Below are 24,733 nucleotides of genomic sequence, written 5' to 3'. Positions count from 1 at the left end.
TAGATTAGTTAGAAAGAACGATAGATTAATTAGAAAGAAAGAAAGATAGATTAGTTAGAAAGAAAGATAGATAGATTTGTTAGAATGAAAGAAAGACAGATTAGTTAGAAAGAAAGAAATAGATTATTTAGAAATAACGATAGATTAGTTAGAAAGAAAGAACGATAGATTAGTTAGAAAGAAAGAACGATAGATTAATTAGAAAGAAAGAACGATAGATAGATTAGTTAGAAAGAAAGAAATATTAGTTAGTTAGAAAGAAAGAAAGATTAGTTAGAAAGAAAGAAAGATTAGTAAGAAAGAAAGAAAGAAAGATGGATAGATTAGTTAGAAAGAAAAAATATAGATTAGTTAGAAAGATAGATAGATTAGTTAGAAAGAAAAAAGATAGATTAGTTAGAAAGAACGATAGATTAATTAGAAAGAAAGAAAGATAGATTAGTTAGAAAGAAAGATAGATAGATTTGTTAGAATGAAAGAAAGACAGATTAGTTAGAAAGAAAGAAATAGATTATTTAGAAATAACGATAGATTAGTTAGAAAGAAAGAACGATAGATTAGTTAGAAAGAAAGAACGATAGATTAATTAGAAAGAAAGAACGATAGATTAGTTAGAAAGAAAGATAGATAGATTAGTTAGAAATAAAAAATATAGATTAGTTAGAAAGAAAGAAAGAAAGAAAGAAAGAAAGAAAGATTAATTAGAAAGAAAGATAGATTAGTTAGAAAGATAGATAGATTTGTTAGAATGAAAGAAAGACAGATTAGTTAGAAAGAAAGAAAGATTACTTAGAAAGAAAGATAGATGTGTTAGAATGAAAGAAAGATAGATTAGTGAGAAAGAAAGAAAGAAAGAAAGAAAGAAAGAAAGACAGATTAGTTAGAAAAAACAGATTAGTTAGAAAGAAAGAGATTAGTTAGAAAGAAAAAAGATAGATTAGTTAGAAAGAAAGATAGATAGATTAGTTAGAAAGAAAGAAAGATAGATAGATTAGTTAGAAAAAAAGATAGATAGATTAGTCAGAAAGAAAGAACGATAGATTAGTTAGAAAGAAAGATAGATAGATTAGTTAGAAAGAAAGATAGATAGATTAGTTAAAAAGAAAGATAGATTAGTTAGATAGAAAGATAGATAGATTAAAAAGAAAGAAAGATTAGTTAGAAAGAAAGAAAGATACATAGATTAGAAAGAAAGATTAGTTAGAAAGAAAGAAAGATAGATTCGTTAGAAAGAAAGAAAGATTAGTTAGAAAGAAAGAAAGATTAGTTAGAAAAAAAGAAAGAAAGATTAGTTAGAAAGAAAGATGGATTTGTTAGAAAGAAAGAAAGATGGATTAGTTAGAAAGAAAGATTAGTTAGTTAGAAAGAAAGAAAGATGGATTAGTTAGAAAGAAAGAAAGAAAGAAAGAAAGAAAGAAAGAAAGAAAGAAAGATGGATTAGTTAGAAAGAAAGAAAGAAAGAAATATGGATTAGTTAGAAAGAAAGAAAGATGATTAGTTAGAAAGAAAGAAAGATTAGTTAGAAAGAAAGTACGATAGATTAGTTAGAAAGAAAGAAAGATAGATAGATTAGTTAGAAAGATAGATTAGTTAGAAAGAAAAAAAATAGATAGATTAGTAAGAAAGAAAGATTAGTTAGCAAGAAAAAAAGATTAGTGAGAAAGAAAGATGGATTTGTTAGAAAAAAAGAAAGATGGATTAGTTGGAAAGAAAGATGGATTAGTTAGAAAGAAAGAAAGAAAGAAAGAAAGAAAGAAAGAAAGAAAGAAAGAAAGATTAGTTAAAAAAGAAAGATAGATAGATAGATCAGTTAGAAAGAAAGATAGATTAGTTAGAAAGAAAGAACGATAGATTAGTTAGAAAGAAAGATAGATAGATTAGTTAGAAATAAAAAATATAGATTAGTTAGAAAGAAAGAAAGAAAGATTAATTAGAAAGAAAGATAGATTAGTTAGAAAGATAGATAGATTTGTTAGAATGAAAGAAAGACAGATTAGTTAGAAAGAAAGAAAGATTACTTAGAAAGAAAGATAGATTTGTTAGAATGAAAGAAAGATAGATTAGTGAGAAAGAAAGAAAGAAAGAAAGAAAGAAAGAAAGTCAGATTAGTTAGAAAAAAGAGATTAGTTAGAAAGAAAGAGATTAGTTAGAAAGAAAAAAGATAGATTAGTTAGAAAGAAAGATAGATGGATTAGTTAGAAAGAAAGAAAGATAGATTAGTTAGAAAGAAAGATAGATAGATTAGTTAGAAAGAAAGAACGATAGATTAGTTAGAAAGAAAGATAGATAGATTAGTTAGAAAGAAAGATAAATAGATTAGTTAGAAATAAAGATAGATTAGTTAGAAAGAAAGATAGATAGATTAGAAAGAAAGAAAGATTAGTTAGAAAGAAAGAAAGAAAGATACATAGATTAGAAAGAAAGATTAGTTAGAAAGAAAGAAAGATAGATTCGTTAGAAAGAAAGAAAGATTAGTTAGAAAGAAAGAAAGATTAGTTAGAAAAAAAGAAAGAAAGATTAGTTAGAAAGAAAGATGGATTTCTTAGAAAGAAAGAAAGATGGATTAGTTAGAAAGAAAGATTAGTTAGTTAGAAAGAAAGAAAGATGGATTAGTTAGAAAGAAAGAAAGAAAGAAAGAAAGAAGGATTAGTTAGAAAGAAAGAAAGAAAGAAAGATGGATTAGTTAGAAAGAAAGAAAGATGATTAGTTAGAAAGAAAGATGGATTAGTTAGAAAGAAAGAAAGATGATTAGTTAGAAAGAAAGAAAGATTAGTTAGAAAGAAAGAACGATAGATTAGTTAGAAAGAAAGAAAGATAGATAGATTAGTCAGAAAGATAGATTAGTTAGCAAGAAAAAAAGATTAGTTAGAAAGAAAGATGGATTTGTTAGAAAAAAAGAAGGATTAGATAGAAAGAAAGATAGATAGATTAGTTAGAAAGAAAGAAAGATTGATTAGTTAGAAATAAAGAAAGAAAGAAAGAAAGAAAGATTAGTTAGAAAGAAAGAAAGATAGATAGATCAGTTAGAAAGAAAGATAGATTAGTTAGAAAGAAAGAAAGATAGATTAGTTAGAAAGAAAGATAGATTAGTTAGAAAGAAAGAAAGATTAGTTAGAAACAAAGAAAGATAGATAGATTAGTTAGAAAGAAAGAAAGATTAGTTAGAAGCAAAGAAATAAAGATTAGTTAGAAAGAAAGATTGATTTGTTAGAAAAAAAGAAAGATTAGTTAGAAAGAAAGGAAGATTACTTAGAAAGAAAGAAAGATAGATAGATTAGTTAGAAAGATAGATAGATTAGTTAGAAAGAAAGAAAGATTAGTTAGAAAGAAAGATTAGTTAGAAAAAAAGAAAGAAATATTAGTTAGAAAGAAAGATAGATAGATTAGTTAGAAAGAAAGAAAGATAGATTAGTTAGAAACAAAGAAAGATAGATTAGTTAGAAAGATAGATTAGTTAGAAACAAAGAAAGATTAGTTAGAAACAAAGAAAGATAGATAGATTAGTTAGAAAGAAAGAAAGATTAGTTAGAAAGAAAGATGGATTTGTTAGAAAAAAAGATGGATTAGTTAGAATGAAAGAAAGATAGATTAGTTAGAAAGAAGGAAAGATTGATTAGTTAGAAAGAAAGATAGATTAGTTAGAAAGAGAGAAAGATTAGTTAGAAACAAAGAAAGATAGTTAGATTAGTTAGAAAGAAAGAAAGATTAGTTAGAAAGAAAGAAAGATTGATTAGTCAGAAAGAAAGATGGATTAGTTAGAAAGAAAGAAAGAAAGAAAGAAAGATGGATTAGTTAGAAAGAAAGAAAGATTAGTTAGAAAGAAAGAAAGAGAAAGAAAGATAGCTAAGAAAGAAAGATTAGTTAGAAAGAAAGATTAGTTAGAAACAAAGAAAGATAGATAGATTAGTAAGAAAGAAAGAAAGATTAGTTAGAAAGAAAGATGGATTTGTTAGAAAGAAAGATGGATTAGTTAGAAAGAAAGAAAGATAGATTAGTTAGAAAGAAAGATAGATTAGTTAGAAAGAAAGAAAGGTTAGTTAGAAACAAAGAAAGATAGATAGATTAGTTAGAAAGAAAGAAAGATTAGTTAGAAAGAAAGAAAGAAAGATGTATTAGTTAGAAAGAAAGATGGATTAATTAGAAAGAAAGAAAGAAAGAAAGAAAGAAAGAAAGAAAGAAAGAAAGAAAGAAAGATGGATTAGTTAGAAAGAAAGAAAGATTAGTTAGAAAGAAAGAAAGAGAAAGAAAGATAGATAAGTTAGAAAGAAAAAAAGACAAAGAAAGATAGATTAGTTAGAAATAAATATAGATAGATTAGTTAGAAAGAAAGATAGATTAAGTAGAAAGAAAGAAATAAAGAAAGAAAGATTAGTTAGAAAGAAAGAGATTAGTAAAAAAGATAGATTAGTTAGAAAGAAAGAAAGATTAGTTAGAAAGAAAGAAAGATAGATTAGTTGGAAAGAAAGATAGATTAGTTAGAAAGAAAGATAGATTAGTTAGAAAGAAAGAAAGATAGATTGGTTAGAAAGAAAGAAAGATTAGTTAGAAAGAAAGATTAGTTAGAAAGAAAGATAGATACACTGTTAAACGTTTCTGTTAATTTACACCCAAATTCCAACATGATTAACCTGTTATTTTTAATAACTGCGCCTTACTGTTAATTTTAGGGAATAAATGTTAAATAATACCTCATTTTTGTTATTTAACACCTCATTGTAAAATAACACCATATTTTTGTTATTTAACCGCAAAATCGAAAATTCAAGCAAAGATGTCAGTAAGATGGTCTGGTATGTTTGGAGATAAATGCCGATATGCAATTTTATGCTTATTATAAAAAAGTTATTATTTATCAGTGGAGAAGTTAGCAATTTCATTTCGTTTTTTTTAGGTTGCTAAACAAGGACTGATTCAATCAATAGCCGACGGTGCAATCCATTACTAACAAACTAAATATTGTATGCATTTACTGAATGAAGATTAGACAAATTAAACACCTGTTCCCTTTCAAGGGAACTCGAGCTGCGTTTGAGACGCGGTGGGAACGCTCTGCGTGATTACGTCGTGAAGCACGTGTAAAATCAGTCCAATGGAAGCCCGCTACGACATAGGTGACGTCATAGACCAGGAAACTAGAAAGCAACCCTGAAATCAGACCGCGATAGCTTCTGTACCTTCAGCAAGCGCTCTCTGCATATCTGTCCTTGTCTATTTATTGTTGTCTGTCAAGCCCAATATATCTATCATTATTATGGCGAGCAAGCAAGATTATAGACGGTGTGTTGTTCCCTGCCCTCGTTATATACGGGTGGGGACACACACATCAGCTTTGTGTTGCTTGTTTGGGAGTGGAGCATGCTCAGTCAGTCCTCGAGGGGGCTGATTGTGAGCATTGTATGAGTCTATCTATGAAGACGCTCCGCTCTCGCCGATCGTTCTATGAGGAGGACGGTACGGTTTGCGCTCCCCGCGCGGGTCCCGCTGTTGCCTAGACACGGCGGCGACTCGCATTTTGGGGTTCGAAATCGGATCTGACAGCGTGGGTTGGGACGGGCCCCGCCTTATCTCAGCTTTCACCTGCAGATCCAGTGTGCTGCGATTTCCAGTTCTGAGGAATTGGTATTGTTAGTGTTTTGTTAAGAAAAAGTGAACAAAACAAATAAAAATATTAAGAAAAAAGCAGATGTTTGATTTTTCAATAAATAGGCAGCTCATAACTCTGTTGAATAAAGAGGAGCTTTTAAAAGGAGGCTTTTCTAATGCTGTTGCTAGTTAAATATTTACTGGACAGCTGAACATTATGAGAGTGAAAATAAAAAGAGTTTATTAGATGAAATATATCTAAAAAAACAGGAAAACTCTGTATCTCAGCCTCCTCGTCGGGGACTACTGGTTTTTCCCTATCTCCACACTGAGGTGTCGAGATCGTGGAATAAACCGGTTTCTATTTTATGTGTTTAATACCCAAACGTCTAACTAGAGTAATGTTATGTGTATTAAGTATCATGGTATGACAGTGCCTTGGATTATAGAGACGCTTGCGAGCTTTCTCTCTCCCGAGTCGGCGTCATCATTTTTAACCCCGACGTTACCCACCAGCCATCTTTAATAATAAATAAATTTTATTAGGCAATACTGGTGGGTAAAGTATTTAAGGACATAGATGAATGTGAGGATGTCAGCATTGACTCTATTCGAGAATATATATATATATATATATATATATGTTTATATATATACGTTTTTCTGATATAAAAATAAAGATAAAGAAAGATAAAAATGTCTGTTCTTCTGGACGCTCCGCTTTCAAGAAAACTAAACCTTTCAGCGGCGTTCCAGAGGTTTCTTCCTCACCAATCTATGTTCCTGAAACTGGCATAGAGTACAAAGAAGAAGACCTGATGCCGAGGCTATCAGGCTTCTAAGGGTGGTCCCCTCCGGGGTAGGGACGGTTTTGAGAAATCGTTTCTCCCCGGCGCCCTCTGGGGTGCGACTCTCTGAGGAGGGTCGCAGCGCTGCCAGTTCGGTTGTTCCCTGCCGGTTCGCCGTTCAGGGCACCGAGGTGTCAGCGTCCCCATACGATCCTCCGAGGAGGGTCGTAGAGCAGTCAGTTTGGTCTCCCTGCCGGTTCGCCGTTTCAGGGTGCCGAGGTGCCTGCTTTTTCCTAGGATCCTCCGAGGAGGGTCGTAGGAACTAAGCTAGTTAGAGGTAGGCAAGATCTGAGGACTGTCGTCATCTCTAATAAAGCTTAGACAAGAAGTCCTGTCGAATGAAAAAAACAAAAAAAAAATTAAAAAAAAAAGAGGGACGGTTTTGAGAAATCGTTTCTCCTAACGGCGTCCTCTGGGGTGCGACTCTCTGAGGAGGGTCGCAGCGCTGCCAGTTCGGTTGTTCCCTGCCGGTTCGCCGCTTCAGGGCTCCGAGGTGTCAGCGTCCCCGTGCAATCCTCTGAGGAGGGTTTTAGAATGCTCAGTTCGGTTGTTCCCTGCCGGTTCGCCGCTTCAGGGCACCGAAATGGTTGTTCAATCAAATCCAGAGGCCAGTCTCGAGAGACTGGTTCCCTTATCGGAATTTCTGGCAGCGTGGAAACTTCTGCCAAATATTTCTCTATGGGTCCTGCACATAATAGAAAAGGGTTACAGAATTCAGCTCGGTTCTCGTCCGCCCTGATTTCAAGGAGTCCTCCCCACGGTGGTGGACTCACAGCAGGCTCTGGTAATGGAGCAAGAAGTACTGACACTTCTTCGAAAGGGAGCTATAGAAAGGGTTTCTCCTCCCAGCAGAGAGTCGGGGTTTTACAGCCGTTACTTCATTGTTCCAAAGAAGGATGGAGGGCTGCGTCCTATTCTAGACCTGCGCCAGTTAAACAGCAGGGCTCAGAAACTCAAGTTCAGAATACTTACACTCAAACAGATTGTATCACAGATTCAGTCCGAGGACTGGTTTGTCACAATAGACTTGAAGGACGCGTACTCCCATGTATCTATTCATCCTCATCACAGGAGGTTCCTGAGGTTCGCTTTCGGGGGCGAAGCATACCAATATCGGGTTCTTCCATTTGGCCTAGGTTTATCTCCCCGCACTTTTACAAAATGCGTGGATGCAACTCTGGCTCCGTTGAGACTCCAGGGCATCCGCGTATTAAATTACATCGACGATTGGTTGATTTTAGCTCAGTCAGAGCAGGTGGCAGTTCAGCATCGAGATGCTGTTCTGTCCCACATATAGAGTTTTGGGTTGCGGCTAAACACCAAAAAGAGTGTGCTCCTCCCTGCTCAGAGGACCACTTTTCTAGGTGTAATTTGGGATTCGACCACAATGCAGGCACGCCTGTCTCCTGCTCGTATTTCTGCGATTCTCACAGCCGCAAAGAATGTGAAACTAGGCCAGTCACTCACTGTGAAACAGTTTCAGAGACTGTTGGGTCTCATGGCAGCTGTGTCCAACGTTATTACTTTTGGCCTTCTGTACATGAGACCCCTGCAGTGGTGGCTCAGGACCAAGGGGTTTTCTCCGAGGGGAAATGCGTTCCGCAAGATCAAGGTCACGCGGCTATGCCTTCGTGCCTTGGCCTTGTGGAAGAAACCTTGGTTCCCCGCCCAGGGCCCAGTGTTGGGGGCTCCTTGTCGACGCGTCACGCTTTCGACGGATGCTTCCCTCACGGGATGGGGGGCGGTCATGAGTGGCCGCTCGGCGCAAGGTCTGTGGCAGGACCATCAAGGTTCCTGGCACATAAATCGTTTAGAGTTGATGGCGGTATTTCTAGCACTCAAATATTTCCTGCCAGACCTGAGTCGAATCACGTGTTGGTCTGCACATACAAACACTTCGGTGGTCTCCTATATCAACCATCAGGGGGGTCTGAGGTCACGTCACCTTTGCAAATTGGCCCATCAGATCCTCCTATGGGCCCAGGGGAAGTTACTGTCGCTCAAGGCGGTATATATTCCGGGGCGTCAGAATGTGGGAGCAGATATTCTGTCGAGACAGGGGCTGAGGCCCGGGGAGTGGAGACTTCACCCAGAAGTGGTGGAGTTCCTGTGGGAAAAGTTCGGTCATGCTCAGGTAGACCTTTTCGCATCATCAGATTCAACCCATTGTCCCATGAGGTTCTCTCTAACGCACCCAGCTCCTCTCGGTCTGGATGCTATGGTGCAGGTGTGGCCGAGGCTGCACCTGTACGCCTTTCCCCCGATATCTTTGCTTCCGGGGGTTCTGGAGAGGGTTCGCCGAGAAGGGGCTCGTCTGCTTCTAGTAGCCCCTTATTGGCCGACCCGAGTTTGGTTCTCGGACTTGGTGTCTCTTCTGGACGGCTCCCCCTTGGAGATCCCAATCAGGGTGGACCTCCTGTCTTAGGCCGGGGGCACGATATTTCACCCTCGGCCGGAGTTTTGGAAACTGTGGGCCTGGCCTCTGAGGGGGCCAGGCTCAGGGAGACCGGTCTTTCGACCGATGTTGTAGAAACCGTTCTTCAATCCAGAGCTCCTTCCACGAGAAGGCTGTATGCGCTAAAATGGAAACTTTTCACCACGTGGTGTGTTGAACGTCAGTTAGATCCTGTTGACTGCCCTGTTGGTTCAGTTCTTGATTATCTGCAAGACCGTTTCTCTAAAGGTTTACGTGGCGGCTATATCTGCCTACCACACCCCTCTGGGGGGTACTTCTATTGGGAGAAACCCTCTAATTACTCGCTTTCTCCGTGGTACATTGAGGTTGAGACCTGCACTGCACGCTAGAGCACCGGCTTGGGACTTGGCCATTGTACTCGAGGGTCTGGCTTTAGCTCCCTTCGAGCCCATCGAGGAGGTTTCTGAAAAGTTCCTCACTCTAAAGACTTTATTTCTCCTTGCTATCTCATCTATCAAGAGAATTGGTGATTTACATGCTTTTTCGGTTGCTCCTTCATGTCTGGAATTTGCACCTGGTATGGTGAAGGCATTTCTCTACCCCAGGCCGGGTTAAATTCCTAAGGTCCCACTGAATGTTGGGGGCCCAATAGTGCTGCAGGCCTTCTATCCTCCACCCTTTAATACCCCTGACCAGGAACAGCTTAACCTGTTATGTCCAGTCCGGGCTTTAGATGCCTACGTTCACAGAGCTGCCCTGTGGCGTAAATCTGAGCAACTATTTGTTTGTTTTGGGTCACTCAAGAGAGGATGCCCTGCATCTAAGCAGGTTATGAGTAAATGGATAGTCGAGGCTATTTCATTGGCTTATGAAGCGGCCGGACAGCCTTCACCTATGGCTGTGCGGGCCCATTCTACTCGGAGTATGGCGGCCTCTATGGCCTTAATTTCGGGAGTTTCCCTTCTTGACGTGTGTAATGCGGCAGGATGGTCCTCTCCGCATACATTTGTCAGGTTTTATGACCTTGACCTCTCCACTCCTGGGGCGAGGTTGCTTGCTTCTTAGTGTGCGCAGGACCTCACACAGAACGGGCATTTGTCACTATGGCGTAGTGGGTATAGGGTTCCCACCGCGTCTCAAACGCAGCTCGAGTTCCCTTGAAAGGGAACGTCTCAGGTTACGTATGTAACCCTGGTTCCCTGATAGGGAACGAGACGCTGCGTTTGCCTGCCATACTTCCTGCATGCCCTGATCGACTTGCTTCAGGTTTTTCAGAAGCTATCGCGGTCTGATTTCAGGGTTGCTTTATAGTTTCCTGGTCTATGACGTCACCTATGTCGTAGCGGGCTTCCATTGGACTGATTTTACACGTGCTTCACGACGTAATCACGCAGAGCGTTCCCACCGCGTCTCAAACGCAGCGTCTCGTTCCCTATCAGGGAACCAGGGTTACATACGTAACCTGAGACGATTTCTCTACTGCAAATGTTATCAAGAATAATCTTGCATAGCCTATTCAACAGACAGAAATAAGAAAGTTGCGGTGTTTTCTGTGCATGCGCATGTGTTTGTTATCGTGGGTGTACATGTAATAGCCTTTTATTACCCTATTAATACCCTACACTCTGGATTTTACGCGAGACGGCCTATACATTTAGTTGAGGAACTGCGCTCCCAATGTGTGTGTGTGTGTGTCTGTCTCCCCTGTTCTTTCTGAACACGGTGTATGACACGCAGCGCTGGCAGGCACCGGCGCCACCCTTTTTGTCTATTGGCGCCACATCTGAAATAACATGTTCATACAGTATTTTTTTGCATTCTGGGAAGGAGCGTAGAAGAAGGCATTTGAACCTGCAGGAACACGGAGATCCATGTCGGAAGATCGCGGTGGTTACATCGACCAAAATCACAATAATCCGGTGAGATTAAAGAGTTTCTTGAAAGTCATGCATAGTTTTAACATCAATCAGTGATGTTGATGTATACTAAACGCCACGGATTTAACTTACACCACATGAAATGAAGTAACTTAGCTAGCTAGCCAAGGTGATTCAAGCTAGCAACATTTCGATAGTTTGTCCATTAATTTTAGAAACAATGAGCTTATTTTAATGTCCATTTATGTATACGATCTAAATCTATAAACAACAGGCTAACGTTAGGCCTATTACGTTCGTTTAAGTAACGTTAGCATTCCCGTGTTCAAGTTTGTGTGGCATTCTTGCCATGTGCACGTCTGGTTAACGTTAAAGCAGATTCATCCTGAAAATCAAACGTCTAACATAATTCTATTTACTGATAGCTGTTTATGATGTTAGATAACGTTAGTTGGTCTAAGACTGTATTTGATATATTCGTGTCAGCTGTTCGTCTTTGATGGATTATAGCTGTTTGGGCTGTTACCAGACATGCTGGTGTGACTATTTTATGTGCAGGTTTTAGCCTATCAATGAGGTAAATACAGCAAAAACAGCTAACGTTACTACTGATCGGGCTAGTGCAGTATCTAGTGAACAGCTATTCTCTTTTAAGTGCATTGGTATAGTGCACCCTATTTTTTTTTTTTTTTTTTTGCTGTTTTGATTATCATTGATTTGTAGATCAATGTTTACATTTGTTTTCTTTTTTTCTTTTTCTTTTATTACAGATGATGATGCAGGGTACCATCCCTGATCACACTGCTGTTCAAGATGATATCCCAGGATTTATATCTCAGAACCAGGTGAAAATTTGAATGGTTTCTTACTTGCTTTAATCTTGCAATTAACTGCTAATCTATGAATAAGTCTAATTGGCTTGCATAATGTTTTCTTGCCAAATTTGTGGACAACAGTCAGCCACCTCTGTGGCCTATGTGAGGCACATAAAAATTCACAGCAACATACCCAATTTAGTACTGCAGTGCTGTATGCCTAATTGCCAAAGGACATTTAAAAAATGTGCTGGTCTGAAGGGACATATATACAGACATCATCAGGATAGTATTGTTCAGCCAAGATCGATTAGGCTAGTGGATCTTACGTGTCATGTTTCCTCCTGCCGTGCCAAATGTGACTCCTTGACTGAGTTTTATTCTCATCTTAAGATGCACATCAAAGAAGGACGAACTATTGTTTGTCCCTTCAAGCAATGTGATAAAATCATTTACTGTGGTTTCTACATTTACATCTCATTTGTCAAGGAAACATAAAAGAAGTGAAGAGGGCAATTTAATGGATTCTGTTATCAGTCTGGCCGGTGTAAGTGGATCTAGTGGTCCTCATGGAGACAGTGATTTGCAGTGTGACGTGGAGATTGATGTTGCTGACAATGCAGACCATTTGGAGTTTAGCCCAGAAAATATTGAAGATTCATTTTTTTTTAGGAATCTTGCTCTGTTTTATCTTAAGCTACAGGCAAAGTTACTGCTTCCGGCCTCCACCATTCAGACAATCATTGAAGATATGCAGTCAATACATGATCTCAGCCAGTCTCAGTTATTTTCTAAATTGGATGAGAAGTTACGTCAGATGGGGACTTCAGATGATTCAATTAGGGCTCTAATTGATGATCTGAGAGCAGAAGATCTTTTCCGAACTCACAATACACACACATTAAAAACAGATCGACGGAGAAAGACTGTTTTCAAGAGTCAATTTAATTATGTCGAACCTGTTCCAATATGCTTGGGACAAAATGAAGCCGGCAAGGACAGCTTTGCCCATTATGTCCCAATAGACGAAACACTCAATGCTCTTTTTCAGAGTCAGTCTGTATTTGAGCAGTACAAACAAGTTCGTGCCCATACAGGAACTGACAATGTTTTTCAGGATGTGTGGGATGGGGAGAATGTAACAGACAACACACTTAAAAAAGATGGGTCGTTAGGCTTGATCTTATATCAAGATGCTTTTGAGGTGGTAAACCCACTTGGGTCAGGGGAAAAAAAGCACAAAGTACTTGCTGTGTATCTTTCTCTGGCAGACCTTTTACCATACAATAGGTCAAACACTGATCAAATGCAATTAGTTCTTCTTTGCAAAGAGAAAGACTTCAAACATTTTGGCCAGGATTTAGTCCTGGGTCGCTTGATTAAAGATCAGAAAGAACTTGAGAAAAGTGGTATAGTGTTACCAGATGGACAAGTCTGTAAAGGAATACTGCATGCTATTTGTGGAGACAACTTGGGGTCAAATAACATTGGCGGATTCTTTGAGAATTTCAGCACAAGTATCCATTTCTGCAGATATTGTGAAATGGAGAGAGAGAAATTCCATGCAGATCCACTCAGTAGGGCCGCTCCTCGCACAGTACAGTCATACAGAGAACATGTGCAGAGAATTAAAGGGGGGTTAGCCCATATTGGAGGTATCAAATTTGACTCCTTGTTCAATGAGTTATCCTATTTTCATGTATGTCAACCTGGATTGCCACCATGTATTGGACATGATTTGTTTGAAGTCATTGTGTCCGCTGACCTCTCATTGTACATTCAGCATCTGGTCAAGATAGACAAACAGTTTACATACCTTGAATTAAATCGAAGAATTAATCGGTTTAAATATCTCAGCAATGATGCTAATGACAAACCATGTGAGGTTAACCCAGGAAGTGACAAACTCAGTGGCCATGCTGTACAAAACTGGTGCCTTCTCAGGTTATTACCACTACTGATTGGAGAGAAAATTCAGTCCCCGAGTGAAAACAAAGTTTGGCAACTTGACTTTGTGATGAATCACCAGAGGCAGTCAGGTCCATTTGCAACGTATTTATTAAGAAGAGAAGTAAGCAGGAAAAGGGTCAGACACCGGCAAGAACAGCAATGGAGAATGGGCTCACACTTATCAAATCCAGGCGAGGGGTCAGGGCTGGCAGCGAGCAGAAGAGAAGTCCAGGGACGAAGCAGAGGGTCGAGAGACAGGCAGCAGACAACGGGATAATCAGATCAGCGGAGGTCAAACACAGGTAGGCAGAGATACAAGGATAAACGCTCAGAATGTTCACAGAGGAAACGAGACTTCGCACTGTATGAGAAGTGAATGGGGCTTATATGCAGGTAGATAACAGGGTGCAGGTGTGTGAGTGATCAGTGGTGGCAGGTGTGTGAGTAATCAGTCCAGGAGTGATGTGTGAGAAAGTCAATACTCGGGTGATGGTGGCCTCTGGTGGCCAGTGAGGGATGTAGTGGGTTCTGAGAGTGTGACAGAGCCCCCCCCCTGCGAGCGACTCCCGGCGCGAGGATGTTGACGGCGTCGAGGTCTACCCCGGGGTCGAGGAGCAGGTCTGCTCGGATGATTGTGATGAAACTCAGCTATGAGAGTGGGGTCCAGAATGTCCGTGGCATTGACCCAGGAACGTTCCTCTGGACCGAATCCCTCCCAGTCGACTAGGTATTGGAGCAACCTGCCCCGGCGCCTCGAGTCCAGAAGTTGGTGTACTCGATAAGCCTCCTCGCCCTCTACCAAGATAGGTGGCGGATTCAGTTCCTGGGGTCGATTCTCTCCTCCCTCAGTGGGATCGGCAGCGGGTTTGAGGAGTGAAACATGGAAGGTGGGAGCAATACGGAAATGATTAGGCAGGGCCAGGCGGTAAGATACTGGAGTGATTTGTCGAAGAATTTTGAAAGGACCCACGTACCTGGGACTGAGTTTTTTGCAGGGGAGTTGAAGACGAAGGTCTCGAGCGGACAGCCACACCCATTGTCCTGGTTGGTACTCTGGACCGGCTCGACGGCGGCGGTCAGCCTGTCTCTTGAAGCGGCGGACTGCTCGCTGAAGGTGTGTGTGCGCTTGGTCCCACGTCTCCTCACTGCGTCGCAACCAGTCGTCTACGGCGGGGACGTTTGCGGGTTCCCCAGACCAAGGGTATAGAGGTGGTTGGAAACCCAGGATGCACTGGAAAGGAGTCAAGCCCGTGGAGTGCTTTTGTAAGGAGTTCTGGGCGTATTCCGCCCAGATTAAGTAACGACTCCAATCCTCTTGGTGATGATGACAGTAGGTCCGGAGGAACCTGATGATATCTTGATTGAGACGTTCTACCTGCCCGTTGGCTTGGGGATGGTATCCGGACGTGAGGCTCACGTTGACTTGAAGGGCCTTGAAGAAGGCCGACCAGACTCGGGAGGTGAACTGAGGTCCTCTGTCGGAGATAATATCCTCAGGTAGACCGTACAACCTGAATACCCAGTTGCAGAGATGCTCTGCCGTTTGTAGTGCAGTGGGAAGCTTGGTTAAGGGAATGAGGCGGCAGGCTTTGGAGAATCTGTCCACCACGGTGAGGATGGTAGTATGGCCGTTGGAGGCGGGTAAGTCCGTAATGAAGTCAATTGCTATGTGGGACCAGGGACGTTGAGGTATGGGCAGGGGATTGAGTAAACCGGCGGGTAACAGGCGAGATGATTTCTGGGTGTTGCAGACCTGGCATCGTTGGATAAACCTGGTGGTGTCTTGGATTAAGGTTTGCCACCAGTAGCGGTTCTGGAGGAGTTGAATGGTGGCTGTAACCCCTGGATGACCGGAACTAGGAAGAGCGTGAACATGCTCCAGGACCTGGTTACGAAGTGTCTCGGGGACAAAGATTCTGTGAGGCGGACAGGCTATGGGAACTTCCGTTTGAGCATTGGCCTGCTCCAGCTCGGTCTCAAGATCCCACTGGATGGGACCAACGACGAGGTCGGGACCCAGGATAGTTTCAGGAGCTTGGGTGGATGGTTCTGGATCGTACAGTCGCGACAGGGCATCGGCCTTAGTGTTCTTAGACCCTGGACGGTAGGTGACCGTGAATTGAAAACGGGTGAAGAATAGGGACCAGCGGGCTTGTCGGGGGTTTAACCTTTTGGCGGTGCGGAGGTATTCTAGGTTCTTATGATCGGTGAGTACGGTGAAGGGAGTAGCGGCTCCTTCTAGCCAGTGTCGCCATTCCTTGAAGGCGGCCCTCATGGCCAGAAGTTCACGTTCTCCTACATCATAGTTTCTCTCAGCGGCGTTGAGTTTTCTTGAGTAGAAGGCACAGGGGTATAGTTTGGGTGGAGACCCCTGCCGTTGGGACAATACTGCGCCCAGGCCAGTATTCGACGCATCCACCTCCACCACGAAGGGTAGGTCGGGGTTGGGATGGTGCAAGATTGGAGCAGACGTGAAGAGTTGTTTCAACTGATTTAAGGCACGAGTGGCTGACTCATTCCAGGGAAGACGTGATGTAGTTTTCTTGATCAGAGATGTCAAAGGGTTTGCCACAATGCTGAAGTTACGGATGAAGCGGCGGTAGAAGTTGGCAAACCCGAGGAAGCGTTGTAGCTCCTTAAGAGTGCTGGGTCGTGGCCACTCAAGAACAGCTCGAACTTTGCCCTCATCCATGGCGACACCATCAGGGCTGATGATGTATCCTAAGAACGTGGTGGAGGTCTGATGGAACTCACACTTCTCGATCTTGGCATAAAGCTGGTGTTGAATGAGGCGTTCTAGGACCGCTCGGACGTGTTGGATGTGTTCCTTCAGGGTGTTGGAATAAATCAAGATGTCGTCAATGTAGACGATGACTGTACGATGGAGCATGTCTCGAAAGACGTCGTTGATGAAAGATTGGAACACGGCAGGACTGTTAGACAGCCCGAACGGCATAACCTGATATTCGTAGTGCCCTGTGCACGTGGAAAAGGCTGTTTTCCACTCGTCCCCCTCGCGAATGCGGATGAGATTGTACGCACAGCGCAAGTCGAGTTTGGTGTAGAACTTGGCCGTGCGGAGTAGTTCCAGGGCTGCTGGTACCAGAGGGAGCGGATAGTGGAATTTGATGGTCTGATCATTGAGAGCCCGATAATCAATACAAGGTCGCAGACCGCCGTCTTTTTTTTTGACAAAGAAGAAGCCAGCTGATGCTGGAGATGTTGAGGGTCGGATGAAGCCCTTTGCGAGGTCTTCCTCGATATATTTTCTCATGGCCTCAGTCTCAGGTTGGGAAAGAGGGAAGATACGGCCTTTGGGAGGCGTGGAGCCTGGAACCAGATCGATGGCACAGTCGCTGTTGCGGTGCGGGGGAAGTTTGGAGGCCTTCACCTTACTGAAGGCTACGGCTAGGTCGTGGTATTCGGTTGGAAGGTGAACTGAGTCAGTCCCCTCCTGGGGAACAGTGATGTTTCGAACGGGTAGAGGAGTCACAGAGGCGAGACAGGTGGAGCAGCAGGATTTACTCCAGTGGATGATTTGACCGGTTCCCCACCGAATGTGTGGATCGTGCTTGCGGAGCCAGGGTAGACCCAGAATGACTGGTGTGTAAGAAGTTTGAAGAACGAAGAACTGAATGGTTTCAGTGTGAAGAGCTCCTGTCCGCATGTGGATGTGCTGGGTGATATGGGTTACTCGACCTGAGCCTAGTGGTCTTCCATCGATGGCCTCGACTGTGAGACAAGAGTAACAACGGGTTAGAGCAATGTTGTTTCGTTGAACAAAGTCTTGTGACATAAAGTTCCCGGCAGCGCCGGAGTCAATCAAGGCATGGGTGATAATTTGACGATCATTCACTGTGAGTACAAGAGACACAGATATGCAAGAGTCAGGGTTAGGGGTTTCAGCAGGGAAACTCACCGGTCGTAGATTTTTCAGTGGAGGACGTATGGGACAGTTGATGCGGAAATGACCCGCCTCGCCACAATACAAACACAGGTTTTGACACCTCCGTCGTTCCTTTTCTTCCAGAGTTAAGCGAGAGGTGTTTATCTGCATGGGTTCAACGTGGTCAGCGGATGCGTGGGTAGAGAATCTAGGAGGAACCACAGGGCGTGAGGTAAATACAGGACGATGATTCATACGGCGAGATCGGATGAGGTTGTCGATTTGGATAGCCAGATGAATAAACTGATCCAGTTCTCTCCCCTCATCACGGCAGGCTAATTCAGCTTGTAACTCATGACTCAATCCCCTTCGGAACATCACCTTTAATGAATCGTTGGTCCAATCCGTCTGCGCGGCGAGGGTTCTGAAAGTGAGCGCATATTCGGCGGCCGTGGAACGACCCTGGGTGAGTTCAAGAAGTCGGTCGCCTGCTCCTTTGCCCTCTTTAGAATGCTCAAAAACCTCTCGAAACTGTTGAAGGAATGTCTCGAAGGTGGGAAAAGCTGTACCATCCGCTCGCCATACTGCCGTAATCCAGTCCAATGCTCTTCCGGTTAATAGAGAACAAACAAAGGCGATCTTACTGGTTTCGGTGGAATAGAGCATGGGTTGCTGGGAAATGATGAGTGTGCATTGCAGGATAAAGCCTTTGCATCTCCCTGGGTCTCCATCAAACCTCTCGGGAAGTGCGAGGCGAGGGTGCGCGCTCATAGAGGACTGGCCTTCAGCGGCACGGGGAGCTGGTTGTGGTATTTGCTGTGGAGAAGGGTTGGGAGCGGGGTTTTGCATGGTTTGAATGGCTTTCACCAATTCCTCAGTTACCGATGTGAGACAGTTGAGTTGGTGGTGATGAGTGGCGAGTTGATCCGCTTGGGCAGCGAACGCTGCGGTGAGTGCAGACATCGTTGCTGAACCTTGTTGTGGCGAAGTCTTCTGTGATGAATCACCAGAGGCAGTCAGGTCCATTTGCAACGTATTTATTAAGAAGAGAAGTAAGCAGGAAAAGGGTCAGACACCGGCAAGAACAGCAATGGAGAATGGGCTCACACTTATCAAATCCAGGCGAGGGGTCAGGGCTGGCAGCGAGCAGAAGAGAAGTCCAGGGACGAAGCAGAGGGTCGAGAGACAGGCAGCAGACAACGGGATAATCAGATCAGCGGAGGTCAAACACAGGTAGGCAGAGATACAAGGATAAACGCTCAGAATGTTCACAGAGGAAACGAGACTTCGCACTGTATGAGAAGTGAATGGGGCTTATATGCAGGTAGATAACAGGGTGCAGGTGTGTGAGTGATCAGTGGTGGCAGGTGTGTGAGTAATCAGTCCAGGAGTGATGTGTGAGAAAGTCAATACTCGGGTGATGGTGGCCTCTGGTGGCCAGTGAGGGATGTAGTGGGTTCTGAGAGTGTGACAGACTTACAACTGCAAGAAATGGTCTCTCTCATTTGTGCTCCAGCCATTTCAGCTGGACAGATAGCGTATCTGAGGGTCCTCATTGATGAGTATTTGTGTTTCAGGAGCCAGGCTTTCCCAAATCAAAAACTGAAGCCTAAGCACCATTATGTTTCTCACTACCCTGAGCTCATAATGTGTTTTGGTCCACTAATTAGGTTATGGACACTGAGATTTGAAAGCAAGCACACTTACTTTAAGCAGTGCTCCAGAAAGCTTCACAACTTTAAAAACCTCTGCTTAACTCTTTCAGAGAGGCATCAGCTTTTCCAGGCTTATCTGCAAGCTGGTAGTCTCTTTGCACCCGTTGTTGTAGCAGAAAAGGCAACTGAGTTTTTTCTTGAGGACTTCAATGACTACATCAGAGAATCTGTTTCAAGCTATGATTTTGGCCCTCACAATACACTGATTGCCAATGAGGCAACTGTCAAAGGCACAAAATACAAGAAAAACATTCTTGTGTCAATAGATGAGAACTCTGAGGGTGTTGTCATTGGTAAGATTGTCATTATACTGATACAGAATCATTCAACAGTATATTTTCTCACTGAAAAATGTAGGACTGTGTTTCTTCATGAAGTCGGTATTTATGGCTTTACTCCAGTGCAGGGATGTTACTGCTGTGTTAAGCAAGATGACCTTATTGATTATTATCCTTTACCAGCATACACATTCTCTGACATGGCAGTAATTGTACCACATCATTCCTTTCTTTCAGTGTACAGCCACGATGCTGGAGCAAACAGTCCCACATGCCTTGCCAGGAGAATCTGAAGCTGTTCAATAGATGTCATTGATGGAATTTCTATCTCTCTTATTGGTAGACAGGCTATTCTACTGTCATTTTGGGTTGCTGTTTTGAATATTTTGCCTCTCTCCCATTGCCAATGCATTATTAATAATCAACACCCCAAAATAATGTACTGTAGCATGTTTACCAACCTTTCCTTAAATGACAGACAACTTCTATTTTCTCTCAATAGCTTGTTCATTGGCTGATTCCTAATGGACTGCAAGACATTTTTTCTCTGATGTTACAAGAGTATGCATTGTCTGATATGACAGTAATTGTCATTTTCTTTCTTCTCAGTATACATCAATGCCTACTTTTCTGGATAAAATGATGGAGATTGTGGCAAGGGCACTGCCGAATATTCCAGAATCTATCCACAACACTATAATTGATAGAATTGTAAATGCTGGCGGCTTTACATCAACACAAGAACTCAAATATGTAAAAGAGGACGACTTTGCAGACTTACTGCCTCTTGTTAGACGACGACAACCTTTGGAAGTATTCCAAATAGGTAAGCTTGCTTTTTAAGTTACAGCACTATTCCATTACATCATGGCTAGCAGAAGTTCATAACCAATGTATGTTTCACAATATAAAAACATTACTGGGATTTGGATCTGGATTGATTTTCTTGGGGAGGAGAGGAGAGGATTCTGCAGTTGTTATATTTTGTCGATGCCTTCAATTAAGTTCACATGACCCATCTCATATTTTTTGTCATTTTTAGAGAGTAAAGTGATCACAGTAAATATTGAAATCGTTCCATCCTCCACCACTGAAGTCAGCAGCAACTGTCTATCAATCATAAGTCTACCTGGAAGTGAGGACAGCCTGTCTGCCTCCCAGCCTGTAAGGAAATCATGGCCAGAGTCTTTTAAGGTGCCATGGGACGTAATGCCTGGGGAGATTCGCACTGCCACTTCATCTTGTAAGAGACCTTCACCAGGTGCACGACGGCAGATGGTCAGGATAATATCTTATGAGGTGAGGAAGTATGAGCTGAATCCAACACGAGCGCAGTGCCTTGTAGTTTGCCGGAACATTGTTCACCAATACCCAGAAAGTTTTGCCGATCAGCGAGACAATGGACAGCTTCTAGATAGTGGATATACATCTTTGCTGATTCAAGTGAAAAATCGCATCGAAAATCTGAACCGTGCAAGCAGTTTTCATCAGCACCGTTCAGCCAGCCATGGACAAAAGAGAGGGCCTACTGACATATATGGATGCAAAAGATTCCAGTCCAGCCTCCCTGCAGAAGAGACTGAGGACACAATGGAGACCAAGCGTCAACAACTGGAAGGGATCTACAGTCGGGATGGCACAGCTGGTGCTGAGAGACCAGAGGTAAAGAAGCTAATGGATTCAGCGGTCCCACATCAATGTTGTACCTACACCAACCATTGCATCTTTAAAAACCAAGTGGCCGTACTTGTTCAGTCAGAAAGGACTGTACTCCCACTTTGAGCTTCTTACTGATATTCCTGTGCTGCGTAGCCTTGAACTTGCCATGGAAGAGTGTGGCAAAGCGATTGTGGAAATGTTCAAGACTAAACCGACAAATGCAAGGATGAAGGAAGTTCTTCGGGAGCGTGATGATGATGTCGAGCTGTCCTATCAGGTCATCCATCTTCTTCTGTCTCACTTTTCCGAAGATGTCTCAGGACTCATTGTTCTTGCAGATGTAAGTCCCCCTACACACAAACACACACACCTCTCTCTGCCTCTATTTCTCACACACTCCTCTCTGACCATCTATCTCTCCCTCACTTTGCCTCTATCTATTCCTCTATCTCTTTCACTATCTCTCTCTTTCACTTTACCTACCCTGTATCTATCTCTCTGTTTTATCACTCTCCCTATCAATCTATCCCTATATCTACCTCTATCTCTCCATCTTTCACTCTATCTCCCTCTCTCTCTCTCCCTCTATATCTGTGTCTATCTAACTCTCTCCCTCTATCTCTTTTATCTATCTCACTTTATCTATCTATCCATCATTATCTCTCTCTGTCTCTCTATCTATATCCCCCTCTCTCTCTCTATCTCTTCCTGTCTCTCCATCTCTCATTCTATCTATATATCTATCTATCTCACTCAGTGGTAGTCTTATGTCATTAATATTGTGTTTAATTTGTTCTGTCCTAGGGATATGCCACTGCAGCTGACCTTGAGAGTTCACTCTCTATACCTGCAACTCCTCGTCTGATACTTCTTGGTAAGTTGGTTTTAGATAGGACAGTTGGCTTTAGTGTTGTATGTAGTGAATTCAATGGTATCAAACTAAACTGTATTCAAAATGAAAACTAAAACAGAAATTTGACAGTTAAAACATTTCTGTTTCAGGAGAAACGGGAAGCCGCTTCCAGCACTGGATGCTCAGCCTTGAGGGCCAAATCATTTGCGAAGGGATCCAGTTCACCTTTGTGACAGGGCTGGCGTCTTTTTTTCCCTGTTTTTACATCTTTAACCTACAGTACCAAGAGGAGGCAGCCTGCACGCTTGAATTCATCCAGAGGTAAGATATTGTCTGTTTACACCTGCATTTTTTCTGGCCTAGCTGTGGCTCAAGCATGGTTTCTACAGGTCTGGTGATGGGATTTAGCAATTAATTTTGATTTAGAAAGTTTTAGTGCAACTACAATATTCACAGAGGCAAGAAGATAGTGCATGTTGAGGATAGTTCATGTACATTTGTTGTCTTTGTTGTGCTGTTAGTCTGTGTGAATTACTAGATTTTTAACCAGTGTATAATTTTTCAGACGCTTTGTGGGTATAAACCCAGAAAAAGGGACAAAGGCTGCAAAGGGGAAAAAAAGAAGAACTGTCAATTCACACGTCGCCAGCCTCTTGCGCAAGCTCATGGACTTTCAGTGGGATTTCATTTGAAAATGGTGAGTAAGATGTATACATTACACATATGTTCAAACAGCAATGACTCAGGGAAATTCATGGGGAAATTCATTCTAATGTTCAGGCTGGGGAAATTCATTCTAATGTTCATTCTCAACTGCCTTTCAAAGTTAGAAAGCTGAACTCCTCTTCCATGCTCTTTTGCCATTCTTTTTTTGTTCTTTCAATGAATTGTACTAATCAACCTTTCTATTATTTTATGTTATTGTCTGTTTTGTGCTCTGTTTCTAAAATTAGCTTTTGTTAGGTCAAGCCATGTGATATCATATCTCTCTCTCTCTCTCTCTCTCTCTCTCTCTCTCTCTCTCTCTCTCTCTCTCTCTCTCTCTCTCTCTCTCTCTCTCACTCTCTCTCTCTCTCATATACAGACCCAAGACTTCGCAAAGGATCCTCATAGTGTGCTTTGAGACAATGGTTAGTGGTCTAAGCAGTGACAGTGTTTTTATTGTTTATTGCTCTTTATTGATGAACAGTTCCATTAAGTGTTAAGTATTGGTTTGAATGTATTCATACATGTTGAAATTTGGTGGTTTAGGTAACACTAAGTGTTGAGGTTCAGTATTTTGTTATAATGAACAATGTATTTGAGTTTAAAAATGTATTTGCTACTTTTTAAGCCATGAACATGAGAAAATGAGATTTGTTTGATTAATCTGAGCCTATGTGTAACCTTTTTATATGACCAGGAGTCACAGTGTATATCTTTGGTTTGAGTTTTTTAGCTGAATTTTAGCAGTTCAGGGAACATTAAATGTTGAGGTGTAGGGCCCTATCTTGCACCGACGCAGCGCAAAGCCAAACGCAAGTGTCTTTGCTAGTTTAAGACAGACACAGTTATTTTCCGTCCAGCGACCACAGGTGTCAGCAATGAAGATGATATACAGTATATTTCTGTGATTGGTCTGATCCATGTGTGCCTACATTTGTAAGTATTTAACTTCAGTGTGTGTATTACAATAAAAAAAGTTAATTTCAACACGGAACTATTCGTTTTCTTTCACTTAAGTGTTATCTGATGGATTATGCCTATTCTTGTATTAACTCAATCTAGAATATGTCTATATCAATCAGTGGTACATGCTAAAAATAATTAACAATATTTAATTGAAACAAAATAAATGGTGATTTAACAGAAAAATAATGGTAACACTGCTGCCAGTTGTTTCCTGTTTTTTTCTGTGATTCACAGTAAATTCCTGTTGAAAAACATTACGGGCAGTGCACTGTAAAAAAAACATTAACAGGAATAAACTGGTAAAATAACAGGAAAATAATGGTAACCCTGCTGCCAGTAATTTCCTGTTATTTAACAGGAAAATAATTAACAGTGTAGATTAGTTAGAAAGAAAGATAGATTAGTTAGAAAAAAGAAAGATAGATTAGTTTGTAAGAAAGATGGATTTGTTAGAAAAAAAGAAAGATTAGTTAGAAAGAAAGATAGATAGATTAGTTAGAAAGAAAGAAAGATGTATTAGTTAGAAAGAAAGATGGATTAGTTAGAAAAAAAGAAAGATTAGTTAGAAATAAAGAAAGATAGATAGATTAGTAAGAAAGAAAGATAAATTATTTAGAAAGAAAGAAAGAAAGAAAGATTAGTTAGAAAGAAAGATAGATCAGTCATAAAGAAAGAAAGATTAGTTATAAACAAAGAAAGATAGATAGATTAGTTAAAAAGAAAGAAAGATTAGTTAGAAAGAAATAAAGATTAGTTATAAAGAAAGATGGATTTGTTAGAAAAAAAGAAAGATTAGTTAGAAAGAAAGAAAGAAAGATTAGTTAGAAAGAAAGAAAAAGAAAGATAGATAAGTTAGAAAGAAAGAAAGAGAAAGAAATATACATTAGTTAGAAAGAAAGATAGATAGATTAGTTAGAAAGAAAGACAGATTAAGTAGAAAGAAAGAAAGAAAGAAAGATTAGTTAGAAAGAAAGATAGATTAGTTAGAAAGAAAGATAGATTAGTTAGAAGGAAAGATAGATTAGTTAGAAAGAAAGATAGATAGATTAGTTAGAAAGAAAGATAGATAGATTAGTTAGAAAGAAAGATAGATAGATTAGTTAGAAAGAAAGAAAGAAAGAAAGATAGATAGATTGGTTAGAAAGAAAGAAAGATAGATTGATTAGTTAGAAAGAAAGATAG

General features: G+C 41.1%; 2 protein-coding genes across 6 annotated transcripts in view; both read left to right on the top strand.

Annotated features, from left to right (window-relative positions):
• cox4i1 (cytochrome c oxidase subunit 4I1) overlaps positions 1-24,733 on the top strand; it is a 209,859-nt gene that overhangs the window by 34,078 nt on the left and 151,048 nt on the right. The gene's annotated exons all lie outside the window — the stretch shown is intronic.
• LOC143757416 (uncharacterized) lies at positions 10,550-23,535 on the top strand. Of its 5 annotated transcripts, none has more exons than XR_013210512.1 (8): positions 10,550-10,766; positions 11,495-11,569; positions 19,978-20,194; positions 20,411-21,367; positions 21,832-21,901; positions 22,030-22,201; positions 22,446-22,577; positions 22,965-23,535. XR_013210512.1 is itself a non-coding variant. In XM_077248524.1 (8 exons), exons 4-7 carry the CDS (start codon positions 21,194-21,196, stop codon positions 22,570-22,572), a joined length of 543 nt encoding a protein of 180 aa, XP_077104639.1. In that variant the 5' UTR covers positions 10,625-10,766; positions 11,495-11,569; positions 19,978-20,194; positions 20,411-21,193; the 3' UTR covers positions 22,573-22,577; positions 22,965-23,535. The 5 variants fall into 5 exon arrangements, 3 of the variants coding, with proteins under 3 accessions (XP_077104640.1, XP_077104639.1, XP_077104638.1); XR_013210511.1 differs by having other exon boundaries at positions 22,446-22,581; positions 22,972-23,535; XM_077248524.1 differs by having other exon boundaries at positions 10,625-10,766.

Source organism: Siphateles boraxobius, unplaced genomic scaffold (assembly GCF_051911475.1).
Source record: "Siphateles boraxobius isolate OS27281-9 unplaced genomic scaffold, OSU_SipBor_1 30, whole genome shotgun sequence".
In the NCBI taxonomy this organism is placed as follows: domain Eukaryota; kingdom Metazoa; phylum Chordata; class Actinopteri; order Cypriniformes; family Leuciscidae; genus Siphateles; species Siphateles boraxobius.
This window is presented reverse-complemented; position numbering and strand designations above follow the sequence as displayed.